The sequence below is a fragment of the Anser brachyrhynchus genome (assembly GCF_964034855.1).
Source record: "Anser brachyrhynchus genome assembly, chromosome: 1".
Lineage (NCBI taxonomy): Eukaryota > Metazoa > Chordata > Aves > Anseriformes > Anatidae > Anser > Anser brachyrhynchus.
Window position 1 is genome coordinate 58,253,716 of NC_137694.1, and position 21,700 is coordinate 58,275,415.

The window sequence follows — 21,700 nt, forward strand, 5'->3', positions numbered from 1 at the left end:
GACATGAACAACTAGAATGATGCAAATTACCTAAAAAAGCCATTATTTAAGGTTTTCTACATCCACTCTGACATTGCCTTGCTTTTCTTCTCTGATTTTTACTTCTTGGCATTCTTACACATGTTGTGAAGGACACTGGTTAAATATTTGCTCTAGTGATTTTTATTCCCATAGTGACAAGTATAATACTGATTGCAAAGCTGACAATATGCTAAAAATGAAGAGGAAATATTTCCACATATTAGTGATACACTTTCTCTATTTATCATTATTTTCCAATCCCATTGCTATTGTATATGAGCACAGAAAGTTTCTTATGCCCAGTTTTTATTCATACATTTAATTTGCTTAATGCCATCTGGCTTCACATTTAAGAGCGTGGAAATTTGAAAGGCACAGTATTATTTCTAATGCTGTACCTGTGCTTATTCCATTATAAAATTGGTATTTTTCATTTTGGAGCTTCTGGTATTTTATTATGCCTTGTATCTGTCCAATCGCAATATATAGCAATGATTCATGACATATTTCCTTACGGAACTGGTGGTGTACGCTTCCAAGCAGTTAAAAGAGAATACTCTTGGGAATATTAACAATGCTCGTGAGCATAACATAATGAAACCTATTTTCATCACTGGGATTGCTTTTCAGCTGTTTGAGAGCTGTAAGGGACCTGGGCACAGGCTCTACCACGTTCACCCCAAGGGAGTTTCCAGGCAGCAAGAGACAAACCTAGCTGGAGACTGTCCCCTGCTGCCTCTGGGTGGACGGAGCCGTTCCTGAGCTGGTCATGCAGCCAGGGCGCAGTCGGCTGGCTCAAGTCCTGGTGCAGGATGTGGGCTGCTCCAAGCTGGGCTGGGAGCAGGGCTTGCACTGGGCGTGCAAAACCACCAGTCGCTTGCTACAGTCATCTGGACAAACTGCTGCAGCCTTGGCACTCAGCGAGATCGACAGTCAGATTTAACCTGTTCAAGTGAAGTTGGGTTCAGGTGAACATGTGCCAGGACAATTCTTCGCTTCTCCCAGAGAAGGGCACCATTCTGTCGCCAGCCCTCCTAGCTCCCTCCTGCCTCTTGGTGCTGCTCCATCCCCAGCCCATTCCCCTGCCAATCCCTCCTTGCAGCAGTGCTGCCCTCTGCTCCTTCGTGCACAGGTTTTTTGGGGCATTCCCCCGGATCAAGAAGTGCTACATAAGTGGGTTTCAAACTGGGGGAGCAGAAGGCAGCCGGTGCAGGAGCAGACCTCCCTCTCTCTCAGGCACTGCTCTATCCTGTGCCAGCTGGCAGGAATGCAGTAGCGCTTCAGAGCTCTAAAATAAAATGAAAAATATGAAAGCTACTGATGTAGTTTTATTTCTAACAAAGACAAGGCCACAGACTTGTCATCCTTTCCACAACTAAAGCAAAGGGAGGGACTACAGGAGGACACAGCTCTCTCTTTTTGTATAGTAACAGAGAATGAGGCTTCCCTTACCCTTTCTGCTTTGGACTAGCCAGTTTGTGATGCAGTCTGTGAGATGTTACATTTCAAGCTCCAGGGCTTAAGCCAATATCTAGCTCTTAACAATCAAGAACCTAGTGTGGGAGGCATTACTTCCCTCTGGCCACTACGGGATTCTTCCTTCCTTCCTCAAAATGTGCAGCGTGGTGCTGACTCCTGTCAGGAACAGGATATTGCAGCAGACAGACTTGCCTTGAGCCAGTCAGGCTCTTCTGCTGATCCTAAAATGTAGGTGCAGAGATGGTAATTACCAAGAAACTTGTGTTTTCAAGTTTATCAAGTCAGAAGGGCTAAGGCTGCACGCGGCCTCAGAAAAGTAAGTTCCTGGTCATCACCTCAGGAAGAAACCTCGAGGAAGGCCAGCCTTACCCACTAGGCCGGTGAGCTAGAGGAGCCCAACAAGAGTCCTCACCAAACCCAGTGTCTGGATATCATCCCATCACCTTGACGCTCCTGGGTTAGTTTCCTCTGACAAACCCCAGCCTTCCCATGAGCCAGCTAGACAAATCAGTTCAGCATACAGGGCAGCTTCTGGATCAACGCTCCCCCAGCGAGATGAGGGATCGGCTTACTAACATCCTAAATGCCATGCCTCGACATCACTGCAACCACGAGGCCTAGCCTGGGATTTCATAGGGTCTCCGTGTTATATTTATGGCTCAGTCTCAGCTGCACCCCGCACCTGAAGGGCAGCCAGTGGGGAGGAGACAGGGCCAGGACCCTCATGTCAAGGCCTTAGCGTCTGCCCAGCAAAGGGGACACACTGGAAAACGCCAAAGTGATCGCACTCCACACAAATTCCCCACTCCTCCAACAGAGGCCATCCACCTTCAGGGCCACGGGCTTGAGGAGGGCTGCTGTTCTGAAGGAAACATCTGACTCATCCTAACCTTGGCACCGATTTATATGCCTGCACTGGTTTAAGTTTTCAAGAAGTCTTTGCAAAAGAAACAACCGGCTTACTCGAAATTGACGAGAAGTGTAAAAATGACACTTTTATTTGCATTTAAGGGCTCCTGAAAGCGGAGGTGAGGGCCCCGCCAGCTCTAGCCCTTGGCACTGTGCTGCCTGGATGTAAACCGGAGCAGGAGTTGGGCCCAGGCAGGTTTTTTACACGAGAACGGCTCCGGGAGCGGGCTGACGGTGCCGGTCCCTGCCAAGCCCAGGCAGGGGCTGGGTGTGCCCGTGTTTTCTCTGCGAGTTCCATTACATGGAAACCCTACAGGAAGCCCTCGCCCGTTGGGCTACCGGGGAAAATTAAAGTGCTGGAAAAAAAAAGAAAGAAGAGAACCATCGAACCACACTTTCCAGACCTAAATTTGGTCCGGCTTCCCCTGGGCCTCTCTGCCGCAGGTGCCCGCGCCTCACGGCGGGGCCGCTGCCGCCCGCCCGGGGGCTTCGCCCTGCGGGCCGAGGCCGCACCGCGGGGCTTGGGGAGCGGTGGGGCCGGGCCGGGCCGGGCCGGGCCGAGCCGTGCCGGGGCGGAGGGGCCGCCCCCGGGGCCGGCGGGGAAAGGGGAGGGGAGCTCGGGGCGCCACCGCCCCCCGCCCCGCCCCGCCGCGCCCCATGGTGCCGGCGCGGGGCTGAGGCAGAGGCTGCGGGGCCGGCGGGGCGCTCAGAGCCGCGCCCGCCGCCGCCGGGCATGGAGGGTGCCGAGGCGGCCGTCCCCGGCAGCAGCAGCCCCGCGCAGCCCCGCTGCTCCTCCTGCGGCTCCGGGCCCGGCGGTGGCGAGGCTGCGGCTGCGGCTGCAGCGGCCATGGAGGAGCCGCTCGGGGAGGCTCCGTCGCCGGGGGTCGCGGCGGGGCCGAGGAAGCAGCAGGGGGTGAAGCGGCATCACCACAAGCACAACCTGAAGCATCGCTACGAGCTGCAGGAGACCTTGGGCAAAGGCACCTACGGCAAAGTCAAGCGGGCCATCGAGCGGTTTTCTGGCAGAGTGGTAAGGCGGGGGGACGGGGGTTTTCGGGGGGTCCCCGGGCACGGTGGGTCTGGGAGCCCCCCGTGGGGACGGGCTTCGCCTGCGGTGCGGGTCCGGGGCAGAAGCTGCCGCATTTTGGGTGCCGGGGTGGTGCCGTGGTAAGGCATCGGGGCATTTAAAATTGATGTGTTGTTATTGGAAAAAAAACCAGGGTGGCTTATTGCTCTTGTTTTGCTTTTACACGCGTCCCTCCCGTGCACGGTGGTTCTTTCCCAAGTGGAAATGAGCGCGGTAGCGAAACCTGTCATGCTCCCGGCTAGCCGAAGCGGCTCACAAAGTCCTGTCAGAATGGCAAATGTCGGTCCGTCGGTCAAAGCCGCCGTGATTCAGTCATACTTTAGTGACCCAAACTTTGCTGACACATAAAAAAAAAAAATCGCAGGGACTGCAACCCCAGCCCCATTGGTTTTTACGACCCGTTTCACTGCTCGGTTGTGCCGGCTGGCTCGAGACTTCAAGCAGCCCGGAGGTTGTCCTGCAATAACTCAGCTGCAGCATTTCCTCGCTGGTACAGCGCTCCGGCAGAGCACAGAAATGCGATTGAAGAAACGCACACGTTAGCCAGAGTTATTGTCATTTTCCCTCCGCTGAAATATGTAACCGCTCTCGGAGGACAAGCGAACGAGAGGCAGGCGTTGCGTTAAGGGCTGCCCAGAGAAATAGATGCTTTTCCAAAGAGGTCCTAGCACAGCTTTTCATATGAAGGAGACTAATTGAGTTTTCACTAGACTTCATCTAAAACCAAGGCATTTCCCTAGTGACATTACAGGTTTTGTTTCATTTGTCTCTCTGTTTCACTTGTCTGGGAGCTCAACACGCACCCAGAGGCAGAAGCAACTGTAAAACAGCAAAGGGAATTGCAGATGCAGCGGCTTTAATAAGAGACATTTACTTTGCAACTGAATATCTTTGTGTCGACAGTGAAAATGAGGTTTCAGCCAAGCTGTGGAGTCATATCATGTATGCTTTCAGTTTATTAGCTCATTTGGAGGCTGGCTAAAGAGAAACCAGAGATGGACATCTCCGCACATGCTCACTCCAAGTATATGATTTTTAAAGTTTGCTGCCTTGGCTGTTTTACAGCGTCAGGCTAACAAAAGCTCCAGGGCTATATTATTTACTTACTATTATTTCGTAAGCAGATAATTTATGAGTTTCATTACGTGATGCAGTAAATAAGAGAATACATCAAAAATCATTTGAAAAGACTCGATCAATTAAAAAAAATTGACTGTATTGTAAATGAGATTTGGTTTTGTGAAGGGTCCTCACTGAAGAGAGGATGTAGCATAGATGCGTGTCTAAGTTAACAGCACACCTGTGGTCTTTTTGTCCTTAGCTATGGTCAAGCTCTTCAGCTCTATAGCTAAAGGTACTTCAGTGATATGGTCTGAACTGAATTTGTATGGCTAATGCCATCTCGAAATGGAGAGAGTGAAAATCAAAATACCATTGTGATCTCAAATGCCATAAAAATGCTACACTCGCTCTATCAGCTGGTATGTAGAAGCTAAACAAATCCTCGCAGGGGTGTTAGTTTTATACTACAGTAATATAACCCTTGGCGTGTGGCACTTCATAATTATTAACTAGTCTACAGGCAAGTTGTGGCGCAACGTGTCTGTTTGAACTTTAACATCTGCGAGTGTATGTAAAATATCCACATTTTGTCTGTTTACAGAATAAAAGCTAGTTGTTGGGAATCTGGCCAGACCTAAGCGAGCAGAAAACGCTTCTTGCTTTCTGACGGTTTTCCTGTCTGGCTGTTGCACTGAGCACTGGTGGCTCTCCGTGGATGAGACAAGCGCTGGCAGGACGACTGCTCAGAGAGGCGCAGAGCTTCCCTTCATTTTTTTCTCCCCTTCTCTTCCTATTCCTCTCCTGTGATGTTGTTAGTGGCCAGCATTGGCAGCACGAGCGAGCAGGTTGGCCTGGCTGTGGCAGTGTGTCCAGCAGGGGGATGCAGGAGAGAGCGCTGTGGCTGACACCGCTTCCACTGCAAGTCGTCTGACAACCCGCGGCCAGGTAGCTGCAGTCCCAAGGTCGCTGCAGTCCAGCCTGTTGGCTTCCTGTTCTGCTACTGGTTTAGCTAACCGTCTTTTTTCTAAGCAGCAATTGGGAGCTGTATGGTAGCAGATTGCAAAGCTGGACCGGGGAAGTGGCGCTGTGTTCCCAGTCATCAGCCCTCTCCGTCCCTCTCCTGCTTGGTCTTTCCACTTTTCTCATCTGTTAGCATCTCTTTGGCTGTATGGTGTTTCGTAAAGATATTTGCATGATTAGCTGGGCTTTTAATGTGAAACGCGAACACTGGGTTTGTTGTCATCCATATGGCAACAATAAACAGCTCATGAGTGAAACAGAAATTGGCAAATGTGAGTTAATGAAGTAAAGCCAAGGTGCGAAGACAGTTCAGTCCGAGGTACATGTATGCTCTCGTCTTGTGCCGTTGCAGGATTGCAGTTGGCTAGAATGGAAGTAGTATTTGTTACTTATTAACAGGCTTTCAGGTTTATTCAAATTGGTGTAGTTTCTTTGTCTTTCCTCTTAGCTCAGTGAAACGTGATCATAAAGTTTCCTGCCATAAAGCTCCAGGGTAGCTTGCACGATATATATGTCGTTTGTTATTGGAAACAACTTAGGTGAATTGGTGTACTAGTTACCACAGTGACTGCAGACAGTGCTGTGTGCTGCACGAAGCCGTTAAAATAATGCCCACCACATGACGTACGAGGTGCCTAATTTCGCCAGCAAGATTTCCTTCATTAGTACTGGCTCAGTATGCACCGTGTAACTTATGATATTTTAAATTAAGGCACCTGTTAGTGAGTGTAGGGATGAAGAGATGATATTGCAGGCCTGTGAAGTGACACTCACGTTGACATTTCTGTGGGTGTTTTCTCCACTTGTCATCTTGCACATGTTAAAGCAAAGAACTGAGCTTTTGTTCATGGTTTATATTCAGGCTTTGCTAGCCAAGAAATCCCCAGCTACACTTATGTCAGCATTAGATAAGCTGTGCATCGACCACCTCTGGCTGATCCCGTGTGTGGTGTGCGAAGGACGACACTGCTGGGCTCCTCGGTGGCCAAAAGGTTCAGCTGGAGCAAGTTCTTGCAGTGTGATTTTCCCCATTGCAAGATCCGTGAGCTTTTCTCCCTCCCTTTCCTTAGGCTGCACTTGGGAGGCAATGGGGAGCAGCTGCAGGGGCCTCCTCTCTCCCTTCTGAGCCAGGACATCTTTTCTTCCTCCTCACCAGCAGGTGGAGGAAGCACTATTCTTCTCCAGCCGCTCCTCCAGAAAGTTAATTATTTTGGGAATTGATGACAAGCTGCAGCCCGACATGAAAAGCAGGCGTGCGGCGCATATTTGTGCGGGCGTGTTACGGTTCGTGGTGCATGCTGTTTCTCTCTGCAGCGTAGAAGTGCAGGTGGAAGGATGTTGCCAAATTATGTTGGTTTCCGAATTAAAATCCAGTAAGAAAAACAAACTTTAGATCAACAGAAATATTTTCAGTTGCAACTCCAGTGAACATCTTTGCTTTGAAACAGCTCTGCTGCGCGGCAATGTCGGAGAGTTGCACGGGGTTTGGAAACTATGCAACAGGAGCAGATTACGTGAAAGCAGGACCTGTGCTTTGCTGCCTTTGGTTCTGTGTGTTACTACAAAAGTAAAACATGAGCACCAGCAATGACAGCTCTGTCATGTCAGGAATTAACGCTTTGTGTGCTGCTCAGCCGCTTGCTTGTTGGCGGTGTGTTTCTTAAGGGTTCTAGATAAGGTTAAATTGTGCTTGTGAGTCACCAGGGATGGTGAAGGCCAGGCGGGGCACTTGTCCGTTCCCTTCCCTGTTTTGCTGATGCTATAAAGAGAATGGGGGCTGTCCACTGCCTTCAAGTACGTATCAAGAGCTGGACTCTTCTAGTCAATAAAACTCCCATGTTAAAATCATGTTTATGTTGCAAAGTCAAACTCTCCACAAATAGAAAATGTTGGTGTTCTTCTCTTCCCTCTTAGGTATGTGAATTATCTTACCATCTTTAATGACATGTTAAACTTCCATTTTTTCCTGAGAACTGCTTCATTTGGCACCTGGGCCACTACTCCATACTGATTTTTATCTTGATCCTTCAGTACAGATCCTTTGCAGAATGATGTCCAAATCTGAGGCTGCTTATTTTTTTTTAAAGATTCTTTGTTGTTCTTATTAGGATATCTTACTTTATTGCAGACACCGGTGGAAGTATCTACACAGCACTGCTGTGATGTGAAGTGCTCGTACAGTACTTTGCACAGCAGGATCCTGATTCATGAATGTGTCTTCTACAGCTATGATAATACCCTTGAATAATAGTAACAATGGCTTGTATCATTACCCTGTTTTATACGTGAGAAAGAAAAACTTACAGATTAAAGCCAAAACCATCATAAGTGTCAGCTCATTTTGAGAGCACAACCTAACACCTGATTTTTTTCCAGCCATGTAGTGTACGTAACATCAGGGTCCTACAGATGACAGCCTCCTCCTGCAGAGCTCCGTCACTCTCTCCTTCTGGGCTCTCCCTACACCGGGCTTTTGTCCTGGTATGACTTTCGGCGTCAGTCTCCACTCCTGACCCCTTTGCATTCTCCTCGTGCTCCTGCCTCTTGCTTTGTTCTGCGTGCCAGTGCTGTGACCCGCGCCGAAAGCGCGGCCGTGCTTGCGGTGCCAGAGCTGGGAGCTGCCGGCGGGATCCGTGCACCTCTGCAGCCGTGTGGGGCCAGGTGCTGCCCAGTGGGAGAGGGGTCCTTGCACAAACCTAGTGCCAAAACCTAACTGTTTGCACATCTTGAAGAAAGGAAAAAAATGTGTGCTTTTTAGGGACTCGTAATGTGACCAAATCTGGACATGTTTTCATGGTGCTGAAGGCATGTTAGTGAAACCTGGGCTGTCCTTCATAAAAATTTTTACAATTTAAAAACAAACAAACAAAAACAAAAAAAGACATAGAAATTCTAGATCTGGAATGAATGCCAGCTTGAAACAGTATTTGGGCTTGCACATGGCTTTGTTGTTAATTTATTTGTACCACCCCTAGTTATTATCTGTGAGAATGATTAAAAGGGGAAGAAAAAAAACCCACTAAATTTAATCTAATGTGATTCACCATGAATACTGTAAGCTTATTGCAATAAGAGTTGCCACCTGATTATATAAAATGACTTCAGTCTTCACAAAAACACTTGAGTAACTGAAATGTCAAAGATGACTTGAACATTGAGGGCTGCAAACAGAAACAACTGATTACAGCATGCAGACCACAAGATGAGAGGCACCTCCGGTCCTTGTTGGAGAGGTGGATTCGTACAGAGGAGCGCAGGTCAGTGGTATAAAAGTCTGAAAAGTCTGGCTAGCCAGCAAGGGGTCATCTGAATATGTTAGCTTGTCAAATCTTTTACCAAATTAAAGAACAATGTGTTCTTTCTGAGCTTTGAATGGGCATCAAGTAAAATTCCTTTGAAGATTTTGTACTGTCTTACAGGTGAATGAATTACAGAGTCATGAGAAAATGCTGCTGCTTTTCTTTTTTTTTTTTTTTTTTGATTGGATTGGACAATTTCAGGCAGGTCAATTTCCTCTGCCTCAGCACATCCCATTGTGAAAGGATGCTGCTTCATACAGAGAAGTTAGGCTAAATGCAGGGGCACATTTTGGCCTGATACATACCTATTGTGAACCTACTAAATGTGAAATTCACAACAGAATTTGAGCCGATGTTTATAGCACAGCCTTCAGCTCAAAACACTGTAAAATGCCTGAGCATTATTGCATATGGTTTCAAAGCACCATATGCTAGAGAATGCAACAGAATGGAAATTGCTTGTAGAAAGTCTTTCATTAGATATGGATAAAATATACTGTGTTTTTTGGTGGCATGTGTTTTAAAAATTATTATTATTTTTTAAGAACCACAATGTGGATTTGCCATGTGGAGACAATTATTGTATATACTGTAGTTTGGGGTCATACATGTTGAATAAAACGTGTGGAATGTGCAGTTCTTGCGAGCAATTGTTTATTCTTTGCAGAACTGTAATCGTAGTTAGTCTGTGTTTTGTCTGGTAAATAAATAACTGGAGAGCCTTTGCTGAACTGAAGAATCTGGAGGGGGCACGTGGTGGCCAAGCAGTGCCAAGGAGGAATGCCCTAAGTGGGTTAAAAAAAGATCACAGAATCATTCACGTTGGAAGAGACCTCTGAGATCACCTAGTAGATCACCTAGTCCAGCCTCTGATACATCAGTCTTCAATGCGGGCAGGTCAACATGTGTCAAGCCATGATGATCCAACTGCAGACCATATGGGACGCATTTCCAGTGCCCACATGCCAAGGATTCACAAACTGGCTGCTGCCCCTGGCTTTGATGTGGACATCGCCCTGATTTAGGTCTCAGCCTCCCGTACCGCGCTCAGGTTCCCCTCTCTGTCTGCACGAAGCAGGATGCTGACACCAGAGCATCTCCTCCATCTGAACAAACATGCTCCTCACAGAAGGACACTGTCTTCTACACTCTACCTATGTAAAGTGAGACCAAAACCATACGTTTTCTGCTCCAGTGCCAGCTGATGCTCCTGAAGGAGCCGTGCCTTGGGCTCAGGGTGGGATGCAAGCGGTGGCAGCAAGGAGCAGTGGTGGCAGCTGCCAACACCTCAGCAGCTGCCAGTGTGGGCAGCGCTGGAGGCTGCTGCCATTGCCCAGCTCTGACGTACAGTTTTGATGGTTTGCATGCTACCACTGGTGTGCGTGTTAGTGTGGGCATCTCCAGCCTACAGAGAGCACTGGTCTCGTCTCTTGCTTGCATCCTGCCCAAGTCAGGGTTTGTCCCTAAATCGCCCAGGCGTGCACCTGCCATTTTATAGAAAATGCTCCTGTTGTTAGCCCTTGATGGGTCACTGTACTTGGCATAGCTGGTATGTCAGAGGAAATGTCTCGCATGAAAAGGTCTCTTCGTAAATATGCAAATTATATTTGTCAGCGTTTTCTTCAAATATCTTCCAACAGATGTGGGTACCATGTGTGTCCACTTAATAAACTAAACTCGAAATAATTTCCACTTTGCTAGATATATGGGGAATAGCCAGGGGGGCGGGGAGTGAACTACAAAGCAAGGTAAAAACTGCATATGTGTGCTGTTATATTTGATGACCAATTCATTAAAGCCATAAGTGTATCCAGGCTTTCAATAGTGTTCTCCTGCTGTTGCTTCCTGCACTCCCTGGCTACAAAATCAGTCTCTATGGCTCTCATTTGTCTTACCCACATGAAAGACTTTGAGCATCTGCAAGTTATGATTTGAGAAGTATCTGCTTTTAAACAGAATGTATTTATCACCATGTCTTCACAGGCAACATGGTACATTGTATAAATTAGAGGATCCTAGACCTTTGAACACTAGGGGGCTGGGTGAGATATTCCATGAGTCGACGGTGTCTGGCCATCCTGATCAAACATCCTGGACCCACACCAAAAATGCCAGATGTTCAATAGATGTGGGGGCCCTCCTGTAACCTTTGCTGCATGTTGCACTGGGGGATGTGGGGAGGGGGCGAGATCGTAGCCATCCGTTGCTCTTACGCTGTTTTAATGCTCTCATATATTTTCTGTTTTGAACTGAACACCGTGAACCAACCCTCAATTCATCCTGTTAAGCCAATACACAGTATTAATACTTGCAGTGCCTTAACTCTCTGAAGGCAGGTGGGATTTGCTACTAGCTTTGGTACTTTACAAGGCATTAGCCCTTAAAACTGTCACTGGCCCATGGCTGGATGCAAGTCCTGGATCTTGCTCAAGTGTGACTTTTTTCAGGCTCTGTTCTTGCAGAGAGAGGAAAATAATAAAATATTTTAATGGGTGTTTCCTTTAATTTAAAACAACAACAACAACAACAACCAGCAACACAGCAGCTTTGGGAAGAGGAAGGGCTTGGCATGGCTGGTATGTTCAAAATAGTCTTGGCCATCTCTAGATGCATGCAAAATCTCAAAATAAATGCAAGTCTTGTGGTGCATAAGTCATTTGAATGCTGCAGAATCCACTCCAGCGGCTCCTAGCAGCTAGGCCAAAGAAGTCAGTAAGAAGACAGCGCAGGTTGCTCCAGTTAACGTGTGACCACCATCAGTCTTGGGCTATCTCCTCAGCCTTCCCACCTCCCTTGCTGCGTTTCCATCTCACCTCAGCTACGCTGGTGACGCAACCCTCTCCTCATCCTCCTCTTCATCCCGGCCACCCTCACTGGCCCCACACAATCTATGTTGTGCCCGAGCGGACGGGGCAGATGAAGAGGGATGAAGGCACACTGGCGTTAGGCCACCTGCTTTACTGGGTGGTGATGGGGAGGCTATCCTGTGCTGGGCTGGCCGTCTCTCTGCTAAACCCAGAGCCCTTCAGCTGCCCTGGCCCTGCTGCTGGCATATGGGAAGACTTAAGCAGAATCACTGGAGGAGCCAAATGTCTTTGTTCTGAGGTCTGGCTGCTCGAGGGGCTTGCAATTATGCTAATGTCTCGCTGTGTCAGAGAGCTGAGTCAGCGTGTTTGGGTTTAAGCAGCACTGCCTTGGAATAAAGACAGTAGTTGGGGGATATTAGACTTAAATAAAAATAAAAATCTGTTGTTTCTGTGAAAAGATACCATTGCAAGCTTGGAGACTAAAATTTGGCCGTTCATGGATGGATCAGAAAGATAGGGGTCGTGATGTAGATGGAAATCACAAAGCCTGCATACCATGTTTCCCATGCAAACAAAGGCATTTCATCTCTGTTACAATCTCTAATCTCCACAAAACCCCTGATGATGGACGATATCTCCCTTTATTTTAGAGACAAATCTAATTTTAAAAGTGAGCGTGAATATTTTTCGTGTTACTGACCATAAGAATTAGCAATGAAGGTTGGATAAGAATCCAGCCGTGAACCTTATAGTACTGAACAAATGTTCCATTTAAAAAAAAAAAAAAAAGAAAAGGAATATTTGACATAGGCAACAGTGCTTTGTTGTCATTGATACAACAAGATTAAGTCTTTTGCACATGCATTTAACAGGAAAAGATGGCAAAGCATTTGTTAAAAAAAACAATTCCGGAGGCAGGAGTTTGGAGTTGTCATTTATTTGATTATTTTTGCCATTGTGTTCTGCGTGGATCAAACCCGGTCACTGCTGGCGGGGCGTTTGGCTGGGGCAGGGCACGAGTGCCACCCCGCCACCAGGCAGCTGGGGAGCTCGGGGGACACCTGGTATGGCAGTGTCCGCAGCAGGACCATAGCTCCTACCAAAATACTTCAGCATAGGCAACATAAGTCTTTGGTGGGTGAGCATGGGAGGGTGCAGTCTCTCTGGTGCTGAGTGCTGCAGTACCACACAGCCTGGAGCATGGGAGAGCTGTGTGACAGCACAAGGCAAAACGCCTGCAAAAAAACCTGCCAGAAGGCAAAGCTGCTGAGCAGAGTATTTAGCATTCATTAACAAGCAGGACATCTGGGCTGCTATCTGCACTTGACACTTGACTTGTGATAGTAACTGTCAACTAGATTTTGGGGGGAGCTTAGTTGCACTTCTTAGGAATTTTTACCATTCACTTGGTTCTGATACCAATCAGTTAGGCTTGGGCCTAGCTGACGTTACAGGGATAAAACTGAGAGGCTTCCACATTGCCCTCTCATTTTTAACCAGGCCTCTACATGAATCATGCAGTGTCCTTTACGCTACGCTGCCTTTTCTTTTTGTGTAGTCAGCCTTTCCCTCATCTCTGTTTGTTGCTGGGCTTTTGCATGTCATTCATCACCCTGCTGTCGGAGCACCTCACAGACTGCCGTAGCCTCACCGTTACTCTGTCAGTACGTAGACTCACTCTGTCATTTTTCCCAAAGAGGACATGAGGTGATATCTGCATTTTGGTGCTGCACCAGCTCAGCTGGGCCACGTGGGCCAGCCCCACGCCGCAGGGAGTGCCCATGGTGGGTGCAGTAGTGCCAAGCACAGGCTTCCTTCCCTTGCAGTGTTTACTGGCCTCAGGTGCTGAAACGGGGTGAAATAAAGAAGCAGGCCTCTGCGGGTCGGTCTCCTGTAGGGGTGTGTTGCCATAGCTTGATGCTTTGAGCACTAAAGGTGTTTGGTGGTTTCTCTCAGGTCACCCAGCAGGTCTGTGGCAGAGGCACGGAGAGGACCGAGGTGGGCCACAGCTTCAGCACTGGGCCGGGCCTGGCCCCTCCTCTGCCTCGGGAAAGCGGCTCATCAACCAAGGTCCTCTGTCATGGCTGCGGTCACACAGCAGAGGGGATGGTGACACTTCTTCCAGAGCCTGCCAGCCGCTGTGCTTGGTCGCTGCTGGGTACCGCGGCAAGTCCTTTAGACCTGGGAGGAGCACGGGCCTCCGGCTAGGCTGCACATCATGCTTAAGTCTGGGCCAGGAACCAGCCCTCTTTTTCAACAACAGTTTTTTTTTTTTCTGTGTACAATTTGAGAGTTTTCTGCCAGGTGAAGCAAGTGTATTCTCCCAGTTCATCCTGTCTGGCATCTCATTATGAAAACGCGGTCTAATGGGACCGATGAAGTGCTTCGTTGTGGATTGCCTATCACTTGTGAGGAATTCGTCAGAGAAAGGAATTTCATTCTGTACTTCAGCCTCCTTCCAGCCTTTCTCAGATGAAAAAACTCTGCAGCCATGAATGTAACTGGTTATCGTTATTGGATATCATTACTCACTCACTTGGAGCGTAAAACAAAAACTCGCATCCCCTGTGATGTCGTGGGTGAAATGCTGCTCTCGGTTACATTAACACTGTTGTAAACCGAAGAGTAGAATTTGGCCCTTTGTTTCAATTGAAATAGTTGTTTAACACAGGCAAGGACTAAACAATGCACTTGAAAGCAATTTGTGTTATTGTCTGTAGAGCAGAGCTTGTATTTTATGAACTGGCTGATCATAAAGACAGCATAAATCATGTAAAGCATTCTCATTTACTTTTTCTTTCTTTTTTCTTTTTGCAGATGGGGCTTGTAGAGTAGAGTTGCAGTCAAATGTCTGCTCCAGGATATTTTAGTTGAACTGTGTGAGTCCATTAAACAAATGTAATGGCTTTTTGGAAAGAAGTGCTGCGTGTTTCAAACCAAATGTTTTACATAGAGAACATCTGGGTAGCGCTGGGTGTTTGTATGTAGAGCACATCAGACAGCAGCCTTAGTGAGCTCAGCTGGGAGGTTGCCTGGGATGTAGTTGTAGGATATGACAGTTCAGTTGTTGTAGGGAATAATTCCTATGAAGTATTGCCATAAACCGAATGTTTGGCACAAACAGCTCTATCTTTGTTTTACTGTACACCCAAGTTATTCTTCTTATCTGCCCAGCAAAACTCTAAACAATGTTTAAACAATGCAGTAAATGTTGGCACCTCATGAGCTGCAGCATGCCCATTAAAGCAAGCTGGAGAAAGCAGCGTGAAGGGGGAATTCAGCTCGCTCTGTTTTCAGGGATTCCTGCCACGGACAACGCGGCGTGAGTGAGTGATGAATGCAGTATGTGCAGATGCTGTGGAGGGTTGAGTTGGAAGTGATCGATGTTACAGTGGTGTAGTGTGCCGCTGCTTTGAGGAATGTGAAAACGCAAAACCAGTGAAATCCGCACAATTAGCCTGACATTAGGGTTTGTTGGGGCTCCTGGAAGAACTTGAACCTAACTTGAACCTAAATTAATAAGCCTGCTTTTATTTTGCGACATCAAAGGTACTATACTTCCAGGAAATGTAGGAAATGTTGAAAAGAGTTTTATTTGGGTGTCTGTTCTTAAATTATTTCTGCAGTTTAGCTGAGGAATGCACAGCTCAAATGAGATGAAAGTTGTAATTTCCAGAGTAGCGATGCAGCTTCCCCTTTCAGGATTGTTTAAGTAAAAAGTTAAACAAAGTGGGTTAGGCAGTCTTTCGCTCCAGTCCCTTGTGGACAGCAATTCACGTTGCGCAGCACCGCTTTAATAGTTCTGCTCGGTACGACATGATTTGTGGTATTTGCTGAGATGAATTTCTGGACTGAGCAGCGTGAGAGGGAATTGCTCCTCACTCGGAGGAAGGTGGTACATCCAAGTCTGTGCGAAGGTCGCTGGCAGGGTGAAGCGGGAAGCCTGCGCTGCTGCTGTTGCACTACCTAACAACTTCGCTTTTGGCACGGGGACCCCAGAAAGCTGAGTGCTAACTCTCCCTCGTTCGACCGTCCCCAGCCAAAGCGCAGGCCAAAAAAGGTGTTTGTGCGTGTTGAAGAAGGGGGCAACAGTCCTGGAGATCATGCAGGCTGGGCGAGTTCTCTGCCAAAAGCTTTCCACCTCTTTCTTTAAAAAGAAACGCAAAGCGGTTTGCTGTTTCTCCCCTCCAAGGTTAACTCTCACCACAACTGCTTATAACAGCTGCCTGTAGTTTTGCACTTCTCTTGTAGCAAGCTAGAATTATGCTTTTAAGGCTGCAAAATTGCATGACAGCCAGCCACTTCTTGGTAGGAAAGCGTAATTCATTTCTCCCCATCACGTCTATTCCAGGCCCGACTGGCTGCGGGGAGCAAGAGTGTTCCTGTTCCTGTATTATTCTCTCCACTGAGCCATTAGGGTGGCCCTGGTAAATTACTTCTGATAAATAAAAGGGAACAACAGGAGGTTTCTCTACCTTCAGGGGTATAAATATTTCTTAGAAATCAGAGACGGATGGGGAAGAAATGTTAGCAAAGTCCTTTCCTCCCTCTGTAGCAATTCCACCGCCTTCTGTCATAAATTCTAGGAGGGTCCCTTCCAAAAAGGGACCATTAAATAGGTAACATCCAGCCTGGCCAGTGCAATACTGGAGCAGTGCTTTTACAAAAACAAATTTAATACTGCAACGTGATCTGCAAGCCCTGGAGCTAAATAACCTGGGTGAGGCTTGATACACAAGGTTGCCAATCTTTTTGTTTTCCAAGAGCATTTTTCCAGATAGGATGTGGGTCTACGGTTCACTAGATTCCCACCAGGAAATGTTGTTTATATTTTGGTCCATCTTAGACTGATTTAGTTAATTATACAAGATGTAGGTGCTTCTCATCTGATAGTCCTGTGTCGTTAACCCTTCCGACTATGCTGTTTATACACCTCCATGTACCTTCTGTGATACAGTCTCAGTGGCCCACCATCCTTGCGAACGAATGCCTGCTCATTAATGTTAATCCAAAGCCTAAGCTCTAAACTCAAGGTTAAAGTCTCTGCATGCTTCAAAATTCCACCAAAGGTTATTTAGGAACTTGAGGTGGTCAAGCAGTGTGGTATTGGGTATTGGGTTTTGATTACCGTTGTAGTACCTGAAGGACATTTCTTGAAGAAAGAATCTTCTCAAGTTTTTCATATCCTGTTGGTGAAATAACACTTTCTTTCTCCTTTCAATTAATTCTTAGCCTTCTTTGAAGGACTGCAGAACCAGGAGAGCAAAATTAAAGGATCCGCACAATACCAGGTGACATAGCATTTGTGCCAGAAGGGATGTTTTAAAGATGTGCAAAGCTCTTAGGTGTTCTGAGGCTTCCCTGAACTCACAGACACTTCAGGGAAAAGGAGAGAATAAGTTGAATTACATTTGTTTACCTACGACTTCCTCAAGCAGAACTTACCAAGTGAATGAAAATGCACTGTCAGGTGGCTTCTTGGAAAAAAAAAACAACACGTTGTAAAAAAGTGTTTAAACAAAGTCCAACCTCTTTCCTTGTTTAATGTGAATTACAGCCTTGCACTGATATAGCACCTTTCACCTAAACATATGCAAAATCACTTTGGAGACTCTGGTAACTGCTCAGGTTACCATTATTTAGCAATTATTTAGCAGCACGTTGCAATAGTCTGCAGCAGTTGCTTAGAGGGTGTGAATATCTCCATTTCCAACTTAAATTATTGGGAGGAATTACAGGAGACTGTCCTTTTCAGACTGGAACTAGATCTAGGCTCTGGGGCTTTATACCCCTCTTCTCAAGAAAGTCATAAAGGGCTTTTTCTACAGAAGTAGCCAGGATCTTGGTTTTGCATTTCATTCCCAAATCAGTGCCTCGAACAGTGTGCACTCCTACTATGGAGGATTACTTCAGTGTGATTCACTGCTTATTCACAACTGAAAAAACAACTTTGAATTAAAATCCCTCTCTATTGCCCCAGGTTAGCATTTTGCATGAGATCAGCAGCTATGGTAGCTGTGAGATCAAGCCTCAAATGAATGTGAGATCTATCTTCCAGTTTTCGGAGGGGGAATCTGTAATATCCATGTAACACTGAGAACAGTAAACTTGGGGCTTGTGAATTCCTTCACTCCTCTTTAACCTGACTTGCCAGTAATTTAATTAGTGCTAACCAGTCTGCACACTGACTTGCAGAAGTTAAAAGACCGACACATGATTCACTTCCAGTGACTTTTCCTCTTTTGCACATGTGCTGGACGGAGCTGCACGGTATTTGGAAGTTGATCAATAACGATTGCACAATTCTAACCTTATTTAAACTATGATATAAACAGACATGATAGAAACGGATGCTACCAGGTTTTTTTCCTACTTATAAGTGCAGTCAGATTTTTTATTTTTATTTTTTGGTTCCAACAAAATCGTAACCTGGAAGAAAAGCAGTTAGACTTTGTGTAATCCCAGTTCAGTGTAGCATTTGGCTTTTGTAAATGTGGAAGCCAAAAATAAACATCTGCTTGGCAACTTCACCAGAAGTTAACTATAAATGCAGTTTTCGTCTTCTCAGTGAATGTGGCATACAGTGCTGGTTGACATCTATTAAGAAGGAATGATCCATAGCTGAGGTTGCAGAGCATTTTTTTTTCTTTTAATTACAATTAGGAACCTCCACTGCAACAGGAAAATCCCCACCCAAGTTTCTTTCCAGATATAATACCTTATGTGCCAAAACATTAACTTTCCTTGAAAGTTTGAAGGTAGCTGGATGGGATATTTGTAAGTTATTAGATTTTGGAAAAGAGATGGTCTTCCACTGGTCTGGAATGACAACCATAACACTTTATTGTGGCCGTATTTTTCCCCACTTTTCTTTAGTCTTTCAGAATTAGATTGTAAGTCTGTTCTTTCACAGGGTAGGTTATATTAAAGTATTAGATATTGCATCTTTGGATATTCAGAAGGATCTTGCCAAGACAAAATAAGCATGGTGGCTCTTCTCACCAGGCAGATGAACTCAGCATGAGACAGGGACTCTTCCAGCATGCCAGTCTTGGTCTCCAGTTCTAGCAGTGCTGGCTGCAAACATCTCAAATAACCTCGTCTGGTCCAGCCTCTGTTTTCCGTTGAATCCTTTGCAACCCCTGCTGCTACCAGGGCAGGCAGGACTTCATTAATGCTGTATGAACAACTTTCATTTGGGGAAGGGAAAGGTTTTTCAATAGATTTCTGACTTGTATTAGTAAGCTGTCAATTTCTGAATTCTGCAGCCCTCCCTTTCCTGTGGTTTGAAGATTCACTGCTTCAAAATGAAAAAATCAATAACCACATTGTTAACCTACGTTTTTAAATGCTCTTGAAAAGCAGATCTATACTGACCCAGATGAATGGTTTCTTTCACTCCTAATGATATATCAGTCCTGAAATGATTAATACAGAGCCGTAAGATGTGCCAGGTAGTGAGGATGACTCAAGGCCAGGCTTCTCAGCATTCAATGAAAAAAGGTCTGCCGGGCAAATTTGTCAGAGGATGTATGGTGTAAATATGCCAGCCTTCATATACGTAGCTGAGGGCAGCAGGTACAAAACAATGAAGGGCTATAAATTTTGCCGTAGGGCAGTAGTTGCTCAGGAAATGCGCACACAAGGCCTGTTAACAGGCACCGTATGCGGGGGTGAGGAAAGAAGTGGAGGAAGGGTGTTGTACATGTTCCTCCTGGCACCCACTTTGTATATGTACAGCAGAAATGTGCTAATCTGGTGCCTTCTCCTGCTTGTTAAAACTTGGTTCCATGGGCATTTTTCTGTGTGAATAAAGAGACCTAGAAAGAAGATATAACCCCTTGCCTAGTATTTGTGATTAGCTAATTCCTCTCCACTTGCTGAATCTCAATTTATGTACAGTAGCAGTAACTGTGTCCAGCAGAACTGGGAAAGAACAATTAAAGCAATGGTAAAATTACCCCGGTTCTCACAAGAAGCACTGGTACTTTGTGTCTTAGCTTATGCAAATGAAATTGTGATTTAACACTTATCACATAGACTTGGGTCTTCCAGTGCCTCGGTGCAAAGGTGAGAGTTTTTCTACAGGTAGTGAGCGATCTAGGAGCAGTAAGTCACCTTTGGCTTTCAGAAATATTATCTTTTTTATGTCATACTTTGGGAAGAGGGGAAGGAAGCAGAGAGGTCCCGATGTTCACTATTTGCTTTTACTGTACAGAATAAGACAGTTGTAAAAAAATATCTTTGCCTCTTAAAAGTAAGTGAACTTGAAAGGTGCCTCGTGGCATGTGCATCCTCACCCTTTGTGTGTGCAGCTGCTGGCTGTTGCACGACAGCGTTTTGTCTTCGCTACCATCCATGTAAGGCCACCAACAGATGTGCAGTGGGACAGAGCAATTGAGATTCGGGTCATGGGAGTCTCATTGGGTGTGGATGGCACCGTCTGCCTCTTTGAGCACCTTGCCCAGCTATTGCTTGGTTTGCCAACCTATCAAACAATGGAGTCGGGCCGTCGATAAATAGTTAATTAGGATTTTGTTGCATGCTTGGCTCCCAGGCAGTATCGCCATGGAGATGATCTGGCTTTTAGGATCTGAAAAGTAGCAATCTCCGGAACAATGGCATTGTGTCAACCGTACCCTTTCTCAGAGACTGCGAAGCAAAACGTGCGATGCCAGGTGCTGATTTCGCTTCAGCTCACAGTGGCCTCCCGTCCAACTTCTCAGTCGGGGCACAGAGTGTTTAGTGTTTTCTGTGGCAGTGCAGAAGCACATCCTGCACAATGCTGTTCACTGCTGCGTTTGGCCTGGGATGGGATTCTCAAGATAGCTTTTTTTTTTTTTCTGTATGTCAGGAAACACAGCAAAGAAATACTTGTGGGAGAAGAGACTTACAAGAAGAAGTCTGCGCGAGGATGCCTTTGCAGAACCTGTTGGATGCCTGGTATCCGTGCAGAGATATCCTCCCACGGCTCCTTCTTTCCACCTGGAAGGTCCAGAGGCCGGATAGGCAGTTATTCAGCCCACTCCCTGCCTTTCCTTTCTCTTCCTTGTGCAGCCCCTGGAAGTGCCCTTTCAGTGCATTCAATGCATTATCAGCATCCCCCTCCTTATCATCTGATTGCAGCACCTCAGGGACCACCCAGTTTCATAGCTTTGTTTCTCTTCCTCTTATGTTGGTGATGTCTGGGCCAAGAGCCATAGGCATTTTCAGACTCCCCTGGAAAAAGTACCATAGGCATTTCCAGACTCCCCTGGAAAAACATAACACGGTGCCAGACGTTATTCTTTCTTGCTAAGCTCCATCGAGCTGGAGAAAGAACAATGTGCCTTTTCTCTCCCCACCCCCAGACATCCTCTGCTCTGCCTCTTTCTTCCCCTCAGCTCGATCCACCTATTCTTTACCTCCCCACCCTCGTTGGCACTTGCCACATGGCACTTCCCACCTAGGAGTCTCAAGGAAAGGAAACGGAGCTGTGAAACTGGCCGGGCTTGCCCATTTCCCATTGCTGGGTGGGACTGGCCCCCGTTGGCAGCTTGAGGAAAGCAGAGGTTTATGGCTGCTTAGCCCTCCCCTCCCGCTACACCCGGACAAAATTGTTTGTAATACTGTTCGTGAAGCCGCATTTCTGACATATCTCCCCGTGACAGCAAGCCGTTTTCCCTTCCTCGAGGGACTGAGCTCTCATCCCTGATGTCATTTTCCCGACTCTCCACAAGGCTATTGCAGTAACCCATCGGAATTTGCTCCGGAGCACGGGTGGTATGCGCAGGGGCTGGACCCAGCTTACAATTCACAGCCCCCGCGGTGGAGAAGAGCAGTTTGTTCATAGCTTACCACAGCCCTAAAAATAGCCCTGGTAGATAATAGGAGTGGAAGACAGTTTTCAATGGGACTGAATGTACTGCATGCGGAGGCTGCTGGGGGAGGCTGTGGCATTCAGGTGGTCAGCCTAGGTTACAGCAGCAGCCGACTTAAAAATCTGGGGCTTTCTGCAGCATGGCGAATTCTACCTT

General features: G+C 46.7%; 1 protein-coding gene across 1 annotated transcript in view; it reads left to right on the plus strand.

Annotated features, from left to right (window-relative positions):
• Positions 1-3,051: 3,051 nt before the first annotated feature.
• The window catches only part of NUAK1 (NUAK family kinase 1), a 49,733-nt gene continuing 31,084 nt past the window's right edge, over positions 3,052-21,700 (plus strand). Inside the window, exon 1 of the mRNA XM_080557996.1 lies at positions 3,052-3,439. Coding sequence (XP_080414122.1) covers positions 3,143-3,439 — 297 coding nt within the window. The 5' untranslated portion in view covers positions 3,052-3,142. The remainder of the gene's footprint in view (positions 3,440-21,700) is intronic.